At 35.6% G+C, this 14,986-nt stretch overlaps 1 protein-coding gene and 1 pseudogene across 1 annotated transcript in view; one reads left to right on the forward strand and one right to left on the reverse strand.

Annotated features, from left to right (window-relative positions):
* The first annotated feature begins 6 nt into the window (after positions 1-6).
* KDM6A (lysine demethylase 6A) overlaps positions 7-14,986 on the forward strand; it is a 198,137-nt gene continuing 183,157 nt past the window's right edge. The window contains 2 exon segments of the mRNA XM_025051082.1: positions 7-351; positions 573-636. Of these exon segments, the coding sequence (XP_024906850.1) occupies positions 191-351; positions 573-636 (225 nt within the window). The 5' untranslated portion in view covers positions 7-190.
* LOC112484745 lies at positions 14,230-14,348 on the reverse strand (annotated as a pseudogene).

Raw genomic sequence — 14,986 nt, forward strand, 5'->3', positions numbered from 1 at the left:
TCCCCAGCCCCTGCCGCCGCCGCCTTCACCGCCGCCGAGTTGAGATTTTTCGTCGCTGCTGCCCGCGGCGGAGGAGGAGGAGGCGGAGATAAAGTTGGTTGCCGATCCCGCGCGGAGATTGGGGGCGTCTTTACAGACCCCGGCCTGGGGGGGGGTGTCGGCGTTGGAGTTGTGAATTCGCTGCGTTTCCATGAAATCCTGCGGAGTGTCGCTCGCTACCGCCGCCGCTGCCACCGCCGCTTTCGGTGATGAGGAAAAGAAAATGGCGGCGGGAAAAGCGAGCGGCGAGAGCGAGGAGGCGTCCCCTAGCCTGACAGCCGAGGAGAGGGAGGTGCTCGGCGGACTGGACAGGTATGGGCCGCCGTCACCCGCCCGGTTGGCTCCGGACGGGCTGGCGCCGCTCTCCCGCGCGGCCCAAGAGTGGTTCACCTCTGGCGGCGGCGGGGCGGGCACTTCGGCTTGGCGCTCTCCGTGCCCGTATCCGCTGCCGGGGCCTCGGGCTCGGGCTCTGGCCGGGGTGGGTCGGTGGCGTTTCCTGGAGCTTTAACTAACGCGCGCGTTTCTCCTCACAGCCGCCTCTTCGGGTTCGTAAGGTTTCATGAAGATGGCGCCAGGACGAAGGCTCTATTGGGCAAGGTAAGGCAGCCGGGGGACGGAGCGCAGACGCGGTCTCCACAGCCGGCGCCCCGCTCGCTCCGGACTCCGCGGCCCGGCCAGTGCTCATTGTGGCAGCGAACGAGGGTTGAGGGGCTTCCGGAAAACTGTTGCCTGGCTCTGCTCTTCCCCCACCCCCGGATACCTCGCTGACTCCCTTGCGAAATCGCCCTCTCATAGCTGGAGGAACGGAGACGGCAGCGCTTTGGGGCCGAGCTCAACTGGGTCGACAAAATTGCTTGTTCTTTTCCGGCTTTTTGGGGGTAGACCGATGATCTTCAAGGTGCCTGTTTAGTGTCAAGGGATCGTAAATGTGTGCACATGTCCCCAAATTTCCGACTTTCTTCCCTCCCTCGTTTTTTATTTTCCCTCAGGCCGGCTGTTCGTGATGTCTCCTGGAAACCAAACGTTTTGGGCTTTCTTGTGTCCCTGCTCCCAAAAAGGGGGAAGTTGCACATAGTTTAGGGCGGTGAAGAGTTTGCTTTGGGCTGTTGACGTGCATCCCGATTGGTATGTGTTTTACCTGAAGTTAGGTGACTTGTTTACTTTTTGGGTCTTTCTGTGATAGAAATTCTGCAGTTATCTGTGAATATGTTTTCTTCTTGGAGCCCCTCGTTTCCTGTGTGTCTGACATCGGAGGCCAGCGGGGATTCGGGGTGTAGCCTCTGTTTATTTGTGTGGAAAGTTGTTGGCACTGTCATTTAGTTAAGTAATGGCTGCTCCTATCGGCCCAAGATGGCGGGACAGGGTGGGAGGAGAAAGTGAAGGGGGGGTTTGGGGGAGGGAGGAGAGGTAAACATGGAAATAAATAGTAGCGATGAATAGGCTTCTTCGGAGTGTGCTGCTCCATGGTGTTTAATAAAAATTAACCAAGATTATTTGCATATAGAATTCTTGTACCTTTCTGAAGCTTGGAAGGAGCATTCATAAGCCTGGTAAATGCTTATCAACCTGTAGCACATTTAGTTACCCATCCGTAAGCTGTTGAACAAAGGCTGTGGAGTCTCGATCAGCCTGCATCAGTGTGTCTCCTGATCAAAATCTGACTGAAATGATGTTTATATGCTTTCTTCTTGATTGGGACCCTGAAACTTGGAGTGTGTGATAGGTGTTGCATCCATTAGACATTTTCTTTTCTACCTGAAATCAGTAGCTTTACATTTGACACTTAGCTTTATTGTTGCAATTGAGAAGGAAGTTTGCAATGACTAAAGCCTAGCATTTTATTCTTAAGTTGATTTTTTTTTTGTTTCGTTGTCTCGAATTTTTGTTCGTAGTTTGGTTTAGTACAGCCACTCCTTTTATCTGTAATTACACTTTTTCTGTTTTTGTTTCAAAGATGCTAAGTATAAGGAGTTTTGATCACAAGTAATGACTAGAAAGCTAAACAGAAATAATTCTTTTCAGTAAATTCAGTCCCTTCAACCGATACAGATAACTTGAATTAAACTTTGACTATGTGGGTATTAATTGGTTTCATTAAAATTATCTCTGGAAAAAAGAATAATGACTATGAAATGATTAAGCATCAGTGATGTAAGCCTTGAAAAAAAAATTTCAATCTAGTATTTAAAATATTTAAAAATACTTGACTACTGTCAAAGTTGTCATTCAAAAAGATTAAACAAAATATTTAGATTTAAGGAGCATTATTTTAGAGTGAATAATGATGATCTTATAAAGGCTCCTTAAATCGTTTGCAAAGATAATTCATTTGGTTGCTTTTGGTTACACTAATGACAAAATGGAATCTTATGTGGATAATGTGCAAAATGTTAAAGATTTCATATTTCAGAATGCTTGCTTGTATTTAGATGGATTCATAGTGGATGGTGCTTAACATTGGATTTCAGATTATAATATTGAACCCTGTAGTTATTCACTACTAAGTTTACATTTTAAAGAACTGAACATTTGGAAAATTTTTTTGTGAAAGTGAGTTACTTTCTTGATTGAATACAGTAACATTTTAAAAATGAGAAACTTGGGAAGCTTCATTATGTTTTGGGGGAGAATTAAGGCTTCATAAAATACTGGGTAATTTGATAACCTAGTAAGTATTTCGTTGCGATAAAGAAAAAAATTTTCATTACTTCAGACTCAATGCTTGTGAGGTCCTACCTATTTAGGTTATTAAGCCTCGTTAGCCTTAACATTAAAATAAAACATTCTAGAGTATGTGCTTGGTTGCCATCTATATGAGCCAGAACATACCAGTGAAATGTGTAATGTAAAAGCTTGACATTATATAACCTCACACTGTGCGTTTGAATAGGATTCAGAATAGAATGAATGAGCTGGAGTCCTGCTATATAGGAAGTATTGAATTTTTTAGTTTTGTCCATCTTTGAACAGTCCTGGGAAACAGTACCTTTTTTTTTTTTTTTTTTGGTGTGTGTATGGAATGTTGAGCTATGTTGATTTCAGAGTTCTTATTCTCTGAAAGTCTTAAAAACAACAGTTAGCCTTTGTTAGAGTAGGTTCAGGCTACTTAGTTGAGGGTAGATAATGGAATTGAATCCCAGGATTCATTTTTTAGCTATGGTTTTTGTCATTCCCCTCACCCCCACCCCCAAAAATTTAGTCTGCACCTTGAATACATTTTTTTTTTTGACAGAAACTTAGCTATTACTACTTATTTTCAAAAATTCTTATTCCTATATATGTTATTAGATCTTTTCTTTCAAATTTATAGGTTTTAAAAAAAGATAACGCTTGACTTAAAAGCTTTGGAAAGTTTAAAACATTTTATAAGTGTCTCTTAACCTGCCCCTGAACTGGTATGTTCCTTTTCCAGGTGTAAGGATACTTTATCCAAACTGCTGATTTCTCTTAGTGTCTGAATATTTTTATAAGACTCATTGATTGAAAGAATTTTTGTTTATATCTTTGCCATTCGATATATACTGCTTGGGGTTTTGGATTAAAAAAATAAAGAGTAATTCAGCATATTATCGTAGTAATATCTTTAAATTATATTTGAAAGATTGTAAACAGCAAGTGGCTGCTTAATCAGAGTTCTTGAAATATAGCATAATCTTGGACCACTTCGTTCTTTAAACTAATGTTGATCATTAATCTTTTGGCAATACAGTAATTCAAGATTCTTTTTTAATTATAGTGGAGTTACTAAAAAGTAGTTAAGAACTGAGACATTAACAAATTATGACAATTTTTTTAGTATCTATTTGAAAACCTTTTGCGTTAATCTTGTTTTCAGTTAGATAAGGATTTGAGTTGAAGTATTTAATATATAGTAATATGTAGCATAAATATGGTAAGAGTATAAATAATTGTGGCAATATTATAAAGTATATTTAGAGTAATATGCTAAAGGGCTGGGGAATCTTTTTCTTTTTTTTAATATTAAGGTTTTACTATAATTAAAAGTTTTTATTTTTCAATTACAGTTCACAACAGTATATTAGTTTCAGGTTTACAACGTCGTGATTAGACATTTATATACCTTACAAAGTGATATCTTGATAAGTTTTTTACTCATCTGGCACCATACACAGTTATTACAATATTATTAATTATATTCCTTACCCTGTATTTTACATCTCCGTGACTTATTTTTATAACTGGCAGTTTGTACTTCTTAATCCTTTACCTTTTTCACACATCAGGGCTGGAGAATCTTGTCTGTGACAGGGAACTGTTGTTAAAATACATAGTTGTTCATTTTGAAGTATCTTTATATCATTTTAAAGTTTGTCCTAAATATCCTGTTTTATTGGAACTTTTTTTTTGTAATTCTGTTAATTAATAAAAAGATATAGACTACCAAAAAGTTGTCACAGATTGTTTACCATTTGAAAATATGCTTTTTTCCCTAGGAAAATTAGTACTAAAATACTTGACATTTTTAATTTTGGGGGTAATGGAAATAGCTTAAGATCCATTAAAGTATACATTTTCCTAAATTTTGTTTGCTTGTATGTGGATTTCATGGGAAAATTATTAGGTCAGTTCTAGAGGTGGCTTTTTTATATTATAATATTTGGATGTTGATGTTTAAAATTATTCTGTATTCCATGTTTCTCTTTCGTTGGCACTTAAAGGGATGTATTTATTCCCAGTGCTAAAGAAGGTTACAAAAGTAGCCACAGCATAATGTCATGCTTTGTGTTTGAAATTTGATGAATTTTAAAAAGTATTTTCTAGTTTGGAAAGTTGTCTTCTAAACACTTATAGTCATTACTGTATACATGGACAAAATCTCTTGCAGTTAGTACATTTTATAAAATTTTGACAGATTTCTGATAGTAAGAGATTGCAGAATGTTTGCATATCTGGGCACAAATTAGAACTGCAGGAATATATATATAGACACTTTTAGGTTTTGGCTTTCTTTTGCACCAGATAGCTCTTTCCGTAGATTCAATTACAAATTGAAATGACTAGGAAACTTTTGACTGTTACCTTTAGATATATTTTAGGTTATTAAAAAAGAGAAGAGTTTTTGTGACTTTGGTGGTAAAGTGGAGTGATGGGCTATGGTTTTAAACCAAAGTGAAAGTACAGTGCTTGGCTAGCCTACAGAGTGAAAAACCTTATTTTGACTTGATTATATAACATTTAGTTTTTATTTACATAGTACCAGTATTATTTTGCAGGTTTGAAAAGGTTTTTTGGTAAGTTTATTTTTACTTTGAAACTCATTGTAATGCTTTGAGTTCTTTGAAATTGATGTTAATGACTGATAACACTGTGCATTATTTATAATATTTTTGAAATGTGGTATCCAGAGAGCTAATTTATGTAACCAAAACACCACCATATTATCTAAGAATTGAAATGGTGGTTAGGTTATTTAGGGCCCACGTATATTTATTTGTAGACTAGTTAATTAATGGAGTTTGATGAATGTGTAATTGACAGTCTTATGTACTCATACTGAAGCTTCACATATAATTGTATCAGTTTTCTGTATTGGCTTATAATTTGTCAACAGTAAATTAGAGCAACAAATATTTGAGTGTACACTAAGTACTAGTCTTCTATGAAGAGAACATGAAGATAACATGGATATCCATCACCTGCATTGAATAACCAGTTTCCTAAGAGGGGTGAGATAAGTAAAAGGATGACTAACACAGGAATTTCAGTGGCAGAAGAAAACTGAAGTATCCTGACAATTTATGATAAAGGTCAGTTTAACAAGTTAAAAGTTAGAATGACTTTTTTTATTTTTATTTTTTTACCACCCATAAACACGTAATTAGCAAGCATGCGCAAAAGCAGTCATCTGGTCAGTGGTGTAACAAGGCTGAATGGGACTCCTAGTGCACTCTGGAGAATATTTGGATCCCTGGGTTTGCTGATTTTTAGATCCTGTTCATGCACAGGTGATGGTGTCTTTACAGTGTTTCTAGCCAAGCCACCACATTAACTTGAACATCATTTATTTTTCTGACGAAAACTTCTAATACCCCTCGTGCTACCAAACGCATTCCAGAGCTGACTGAAGTAAAGGCAGTAGAAGCATTGCCTTTGAGAGTGCTGTTCTGGCTTGTTCTCCTAGAGCTTCTCAGTTATAGATTTATTCCTGGACTGTGTATTCCTGATTTGGTAATTTCAAACATTAACAGCCTCTGGATTTTAAATTAATAAAATTTTAAAATTAACCGATAGTTGCTGGGTTTATCCTGATGTATTTTTGTTTTTTTCTTAAAACATTTAATGAGAAATTATATTCTGTAACATTCTGTGTCAGACACTTAAAACTAAATTCTTTTATTTCTTACAATACACTTCTGAGTTAAGTGTGTGGGGGGGTGTTTACATTTGTGAGATATTGCAGAATGGTTTCTGGGCTAGCTTAATGTACAGACAGCCTATTCCATTCATCCAGGTATATGTTTCAACAAATTATGTACTTTGAACACCAGGCCCCAGAAGAGGGAAAAAAAAGACCCCGCCTGTTAGCTCCTTATGCCTGGGGACTCTTATGATCTAGACCATCTTTCCCTGGATTGGTAGTGCTGGAGGTGAGCAAGGCATTGCTTCCTTGGGACCCTCATTGTCAGTTAATTTATTTACTCTTGCTGCAGTTCTAAGTTGAGTATCAAAGTTCTACCCTAGACTTGGCCTCAGTAGAATGGCTCTTATTAATAGGATGGGGATTGTCTTGATTGTGTTTCTGGGAGATGATGTTTCTTGATTTCAATCTTAGTAGAGAATCGTGATTTTGTTTGTGAAAACATTTAAAATTTGATTTTAGCTTTTAGAAGATTTTCAAAGGATGATCTGTGTGTTTTTTTCCTCTTTGATCTCATTTTGTAATAATATTTATCTTTGTTATGGGTTCTTGGGATCCTTGAATGAATGTTCATGGGTCAGTTTAAAAAATTCTCTGACAAGGTTTTGGAAGGATACTTGAGAAGTAGTTAAATAGTACAAAACCCTCTCCAGTGAGGAGGAGGAAAGGAAATTTCAAATTTTATACTTTATAGATTTCTGTACTGCTTTTTTTTTTTTTTTTTAAAACCAAACTATAGACATGTATTTTTTTAAAAATAATACAATTAGCACACTGATGGTGAGTACACCATATATTTTGGTTGACTAGAGATGAATTTTATACTAATGCGTGTATAGAGATACCTGTAAAGGTTTTGTTAAATTGGGATATTTCTGAACTTGATAGTCCTTTAGTGGGGATAGGTGTGAAGTAGAGATGTATCCTTGTTAGATTCTGTCGCTTTGCATTTTAGGTGGCTTTGTGATAGTCACTGTACTCATTCTTTTTCACTTTGATCTTTAGCATCTATTTCATTGATGACTTGACTTTTGGGCCTGATTTGGCACAGGCTGACATTTGGGACTTAATTAAGAACTGAAACCAGGAAAGGTGGGAGTAATCCTTAATTTAGACACTTTTAGGTTTCTCAGCCAATATGTGAGCCATTTGCCACTTTCTTCTACAAGCTTTTTTTTCCTCACCCATTTCTTTTATTCTATTTTCTCTACATTGCTAAAACTGTTGGTGTCAATCTGTTGTGAATGTATTCTTATATTCTTTTTGTAGTTTTGTTTGTGGTAGTATTTTGTCTGTGTTAGAATAAATAAAAGATAACTGCTACTAAATATTCTCAGGAAGAAGGCTGGGCTTTGTTATAGTTAAGAGTATTATATAAGGACATCTAATTTATTTTAATTTAGAACAATAGAAGAAACCCTTTTAGATAAAGGGCTGTTTTCAGACTGTAGATCTATTACATTACGTTTATTAAATCCTCTTTTTAAAAAACAATTTATTAGGGAAAATTTTCAATATTTTTAAAAGCAGAGAAAATCAACTAACCAACTTACCATCACTGATCATTACCTGGCTTCAACAATTTTAAACTCATGACCAGCCTTGTTTCATCTATATCTTGCCCTTCATCCCCATTATTGTGATGGAAATAGTACACCTCAGTCAAATCATTTAATCCATAGATATTTCACTTTGTTTCTGAAAAGTAGCTACAATGCCCTTGTTATACATAAAATAACTTAATATTAAATACCCATGGGCCTTTATTTTTTTGCCATATGGAAGTTAAGAATTAGTTGCTTTGGAAATGTGTACAAAACATTTAGTTGAATATTATGTGAGTTTTTATTTTAATATTGTAAGATTCTGCAATAGAATATTAATTACACAATATGTTACAAAAGAATTTTTTCTAAGAACTTCATGACTCTTAGTTGCTTGAGTCTGTTTAGATAGTTCATATATATATAGGAAAACTTATTTTTAAGATATAGTAGTTAAATGGTTTAGGTTTTTGAATCTTTTGCTTTACTTGGTTGATTTGTGATATGGAACTACTGTGAATGAGGGACTATGTCCAGTTCTGGGGCAACAAGTAAGGCAGGCTGTTGTCTGCCCCTGTAGTCTGGAGAGATGGACAGACAGTGTTCACATGATGAAGTAAGTACAGTAATTAAGGTATATGCAAAGTGCTATGAACTTTTAAATGATGGTGCAAGTAAAACATTTACAAACTTTTGATTATGGGTAGTTTAAACTGTCCCATCCACACAATTCCCAACATGTTGACTGGAGAACTGCATGAGGGAAACTGCACAAAGATGTAACATTTTGTCTTGGTTTTCTAACACGAGTAGAAGTTTAGTAAGAAGAAAAAGGGCAGAGAGTTGGAGATAGGAAGTTAAACGGTATTTGAGGAATTGTGAAAATTCCTAGTGTGAGTAGAGTATAGGGTGTGTCCGTGGGATTGAGAGGAGGTAACTGAGCATGTGAAGGCCCCGTCACTCTAGGCCATAGGATGTTTTGGGGAGTCATTGAATTCAACTCTCTCTAATCAGGGCAAGTGACATGACCAGAAATAGGTTTTATGGGAATACTACTGGCTACAGTGAGGATAAGTGGGAAGGGAAAGGAACCTAGTTGTGAGATACTGATGGCAATGCATGGATTTTTGGAGTAAAATTCTGCTTCTGCCACTTACTAGATGTGATCCTTGTTTTCATCTTTCAGAGGTTCAGTTTTTCTCATCTGTATAATTGAAGTAATACATTTCTGGCAAGCTATTGCATTTTATGTTAGGATAAAGTATGTAAAGTGGCTCACATTGGGCCCGCCACGGAAGGTGTTCAGTACAAGATACGTGTTGTTATTATCTTGGAAAAGACAGTTAATTTTAAACTTAAGACTGTGGTTTAGGAATGAGGGGGGAGTTAAAAGCAGATTTGCAATCTCTTGAAAAGGCCTTTTTTGGCTTTTATAACATCTCACTGCTTTGGTTTTCTTTGTCCCTCTCACTACATCTTAGTCTCCTTTGAAAGGAGGTTCTGTTCTAGGTTGTCTTTAATCACTATGCTCCCAACTTGTATGTATACTTGACTACTTTATTTGGGAGGGTGTCTGGAAGGCACCTTAAGCTGAACATATCCAAACTGAATTTATCATTGTCTTTGGTGATCTTTATCTTAGTAAATGGCAGTTATCACTACCCTTGCCAGAAACCTGGCAGTCATTCCTGACTCCTCTTTTGCTTAACCTATCAAGTCCTAATAGTCATCATATCTTGTCATTTCTGTGTTTTAAATCTCAAATCTGTTTGTTTCTTTCCATCCACACCTGCCACCATCCTAATGGCAGCCATGAACCTATCTTTGATTTTTGAAATACCTTAATGCAGTTTTTTTGAGTACTTATTTTTACATTTGCATATAGTACAAAATGGAAAAATTACTTAAAGGATGTTGTTACAGTGAAAAGAAAATCTCCCTCCCATATCATCTCCTTGAATTTTTATAGAAGTAGCCATAGTTTTTACTACTAATATTTTATATTTGCAGGAATCATTCACTTTCTTGATTTATTCTTGGTCTTTATTACAGAAAAGGAAAAATAGGTAAACTTGAATTCCTGTTTTGTTGAAAATGCTACAGGGCATAGTGTGTTATTAATTTATGTCATAGCAGAATATCTTTATTTTCATTAAAGATTGTTGTGGAGCTAGAACAATGGCACTTTACTTTTTTGGGGGTCATTAATTCTTTGAGGGTAAGTGTAGCTATGTACTTTTTGTATATGATTTCAGAGAGTGAATAGATCCCTTTGAAGCCCAGCTGTGGACTCCATTATTTTCAGTTAGTTTAGCTTACATACTCTTGGATAGAGGTGTTAATAATAGGAGTATGATGGGGAGAAAGAAAAACTTCAGACCCTCTGGACTGGTTAGGCTTAAATAGCATGGATTTTGCTGCAGTTTTGTGGTGGTCTATGACCACTTTACATAGTCTCTCAAATTCTCCTCTATTGATTATAAACGGTGCTAGGGGAAGAGAATGTGGACTGATCCCCAGAGACCTAATTGCTCTAACTGGAAAAATAGCTATAAGCACATGCTCCATTCACATAAGTAACAGTCTTTCATATTGTTTTCTCAGCCTGGGTACTCAAAATGCTGGTTTTGTTGGAAGGCTGTGTGATAATACTGGGAAGAACGATGGATTAGAAAACTGAAGACCTGAGTTTTGTAGGGTCTGCTGCTTATATTAGTCACATCGCTTAATTCTTGTCCCCAGGTTCACCGTCTGTTAAGATAAAGGACTTGAGAAGTAAGAGATTCCAAAGTGACTCTAGCACCAGGATTTAGGAGGCTGTCCGTTTGAATTTTTAGGATTGACTCAATTCTTTTAAGATTTTGACCCAGGAGGAGGGCACAGTGGAACTTTGTTCTAGATTGTAATTTTGTTTGATTTCAGCCTCAAGTCTTCAAGACCAGAAACCAAATGAATACAGGCACATAATGGAACTGAGAGTTGTATGTCTTTGTTAATCTAGTACTATTAACTGTTCAATTAGTCTTAGATTGATTTGAAAGTTGGTCTTATTTATTGAAGGTTAGTGTTTTGACTTCTTCAAACTGATATAGTTGAGATTGTTATTTCTTAGGTCAGTTCTGATGTTTCTAATTCTAGAACATATATATAATCACCATGTATACCTGTTTGCTTAGGAACTCATCACGGCAGAGCTAAATGAATTCTCAGATATGAAATGATAAGAATTGTTACATAGAATAAATATGTACTCTTAGTTACTTACTGGGCATTTGGGTGTTACAAAGAGTACCAAGAATCATTTGGCATTAGTTGGAGGCACTTTCTGATCTACTGAATATAAACTTTTATTGTTGGATTTTGCTGTGTGTGTATAGTATGTATGTATGTATGTGTGTATGATTATATTTTTATTATAAATATGTCAGTTAAAAAGATAGGTTTGGAGTTTGTAAGGTAGATGCAGAGTACCTTAAGTAACTCTTAAGGAGAAACTTTTTTTTGTAACATCTCTTTAAAGATGATAAGTGGATACATAAAATGAAATGAGTCTTCTGTTACTGAAGTTCTTCGCCTTTATTCATTGACACTAATTGGCCAGGATGCTGTAAGCAGCATTCAGACATCAAAGGATAACTTTTATTGTTAAGTTATCTGTAAAGATTATCCAACCTTTAAATAGTCATGATTCTGTGAAAAAGATAACTGGGTTCTGAATATCTGAAGGAAAAGCTGGAGTCCTTACTAATCTGATATTTGTGGGTTTTTTGTTTGTTTTTTTTTGTTTTTGTTTTTGGCCATTGCTTTATCTTGTTGGACGTGATTGTCCTTACAGAAATGGACATCACCTGGCAGATTGGATATCATGAATATATTTCTGTAAATGGAAGCTTTTTAAAAAAATTTGACTTTATTTTGAGAGAATAGAGTCACATGCAGTTGTAGGAAATAATAGATCTAGTGTACTGTTTATCCAGTTTCTCCCAGTGGTAACATCTTGCAAAACTGTAGTACACTATCACAACCAGGATGTTGACATTGATACAATTAAGATACAGAACTGTTCCATGACGAGTATCCGTTTTGTTGCCCTGTTATGGCTATATCCACTTCTTTACCCCCTTAAATATTCCTAACCCTTGGCAACAACTAATCTAGTCTACATTTCTTTAATTTTGTCATTTGAAGAATGTTAAAGAAATGAGATCATGCAGTATGTGTCCTTTTGGGATTGCCTTTTTCACTCAGCAGAAATCCCTGTAGGTATCAATAGTTTGTTCCTTTCTTACTGCTGAATAGGATTTCATGGTATATATGTACCATAGTTTCTTCAACCATTTACCTCTTGAAGGATTTCTGAGTCCTAGTTTTTGGCTATTGCGAATAAAGCTGCTTTGAACATTTGTGTACAGGTGTTTTTTTAAAACTTATTTTCTTTAATATAAATGCCTAAGAGTATAGTTGCTGATAGTTGTATTTTTAGTTTTATAAAAAACTGTCAAACTTTTTCAGAGCAACTCTATCATTTTACATTCCCATTAGCAGTTCTCACCAGTGTTCTAGTTTCGTTGCATCCTTGCCAGCATTTGGTGTTTCTGCGAGTTTTTGTTTTTGACATTCTTATGAGTGTGTAGCGATAGCTTATGGTAGTTTTAATTTTCATTTCCTTAATTGCTAATGATGTTGAACATCCATCATGTCTTCATTTTCCATCTATATAGCCTTTTTGGTGAAATGTCTGTTCGTGTCTTTTGGATTATTGATTTGAGAGCTTTCCTTTCTATGATGTAAAAATTTAGTGCTATATGTTTACCTTTCAGCAATACTTTTGCTGTGTCTCACTTATTCTTATATGTTTTATTTTCATTTTCATTCAGTTCTGTGCAATTTTAAGTTTCCTCTGAGATTTCCTCTTGATCCATGGAATATTTCGTAGTGTGTTCAGTTTCCAAGTATTTGGAGATTCAGAGATTTTCCTGTTTTCCTGTTACTGATTTTTGACTTGATTCTATTATGATTAGGAAATTTACTCTGTAATTTCTATTCTTTTACATTTGTCGACATCTGTTTTATGACCCAGGATATGGCCTATTTTGGTAACTTCCATAGGTGCTTGAAAAGAACCCATATTCTGCTGTTCAGTGGAGTATTATATACATGACAATTAGATCCTATTGGTTGATTGTTATTCAGTTCTGTATCCTTGCTAATTTTATGTCTAGTAGTTCTATCAATTGCTAAGAATGTGGTGTTGCCAGGTCTCCAACTATAATTATAGATTTTTTTATTTTCTTTTTATCTCTATCAGTTTTTTCTTCTTGTACTTTGAGGCTCTATCATTTGATGTATACACATTTAATATTGTCATATCTTCTGATGGGTCTATCCTTTTATCATGTAATGTCTCTTTGTCTTACTAAAATTACTAGTAATTTCACTTGCTCTGAACTCCACTATATCTGATAGAAATGTAACCACTCTTGTTTTAAAAAAAAAATTTATATGGTATGTCTTTTTCTGTGCTTTTACTTTCAATCTACCTATTTCATTGTAAAGTGATTTTTTTTTTGGGTGGACGGCATATTGTTAGATCATTTAAAAAAATTTACTCTTCCAATTTCTCTCATAATTGGTGTATTTAGATTACTTGCATTTAGGGTAATTATTGATATGTTAGGGCTTAAGTGTGCTATTTTGTTATTTTTGTTTGTTCTGTTTCTCATTCCTCTGTTTATTGTTTCTTACCTCCCTGTGGCTTATCTGGATATAGTTTTGGGATTTCATCTTGATTTATAGTATTTTTAAGTATATCTTTTGGTATAGATTTCTTATTGGTTGCTCTAGGTATTGTGATATTCATATGTAATTTATCACCACTATCTTCTGGTATGGTGGTTTTACTGCTTCTAGTGAAGTACAGAAATTTCCCTTTCATTTAGTTCCTTCCTCTCTACTTTAAAAAACTTTTTCAAGTATTTTCTCTATATAACATTGAACACCACGTTAGATAGTGTGATTAATTTTGTTTCAACCAGCAAATGCGATTTATGAAACTCATGCGTAGTGTAAATAGTCTATTATACTTACTCCTAATTTTACATATTCCAGTGTTCTTTCTTCCTTTCTGAAGGCCCGTCCTTCTGCTTTCATTTCCTTTCTGTTTATAGAACCTTTTCTTTTTTCTTTTTTCAGACAGGCAACTCTTGGTTGACCTAACAGATTGCAAGGAGCTAGTCAGCTTACAATCCCTTATTTTTTTATTTTTTACACCTATAGCACCTCGTCTTCCTAGGCGGTCTCCCATCCAAGTACTAACCAGGCCTGACCCTGCTTAGCTTCGGAGATCAGACGGGATCAGGCTTGTGCAGGGTAGCATGGCCATGGACTTAGAACCTTTTCTTAGTCATTCTTTAAGGTAGGTTTGCTAGAAAGAAATTCTCTTAGTTTTTTTTGAGATTGTCTTTATTTCCCTTCATCCTTGAAGGATATTTTTGCCATATATAGAATTCACAGTATACAGTGCTTTCAGTATGTAAAAAATGTACTATTTTCTTCTTTTCTCTATGGTTTCAGATCAGAAATTTGCTGTCATTTGAATTGGTGTTCCTCTATAAGTAATGCATCATTTTTTTCTGGCTGTTTTCAGTATATTTTCTTTGTCTTTAATTTTCAGAAGTTATTATGTATATTGATGTGGATGTCTTTAGTTTTATTTGGGGTTCACTCAACTTTTTCTATCCATGGGTTAATGTGTTTCATCAAATTTCAGGATTTTTTAGCCATTATTTCTTCAAATATTTTTAAAATCCTACTCGCTCTCCTTCCAGGACTTTGTTAAGAATCTTAGCTCTTTTATTTTTGTCCCATAGGTCCCTGAAGCTCTGTCAGTTTTTTTCCCTGCCTGTTTTCTCATTTAGGTTGGCTAAAGTCTGTTGATTTGTTCACTTACGCTCTTGTCTATCATTTCCATTCTATTGTTGAGCCCATCAAGAAAGTATTTATTTTGGTTATTGTATTTTTAGTC

Source organism: Pteropus alecto, unplaced genomic scaffold (genome assembly GCF_000325575.1).
Source record: "Pteropus alecto unplaced genomic scaffold, ASM32557v1 scaffold77, whole genome shotgun sequence".
In the NCBI taxonomy this organism is placed as follows: Eukaryota; Metazoa; Chordata; class Mammalia; order Chiroptera; family Pteropodidae; genus Pteropus; species Pteropus alecto.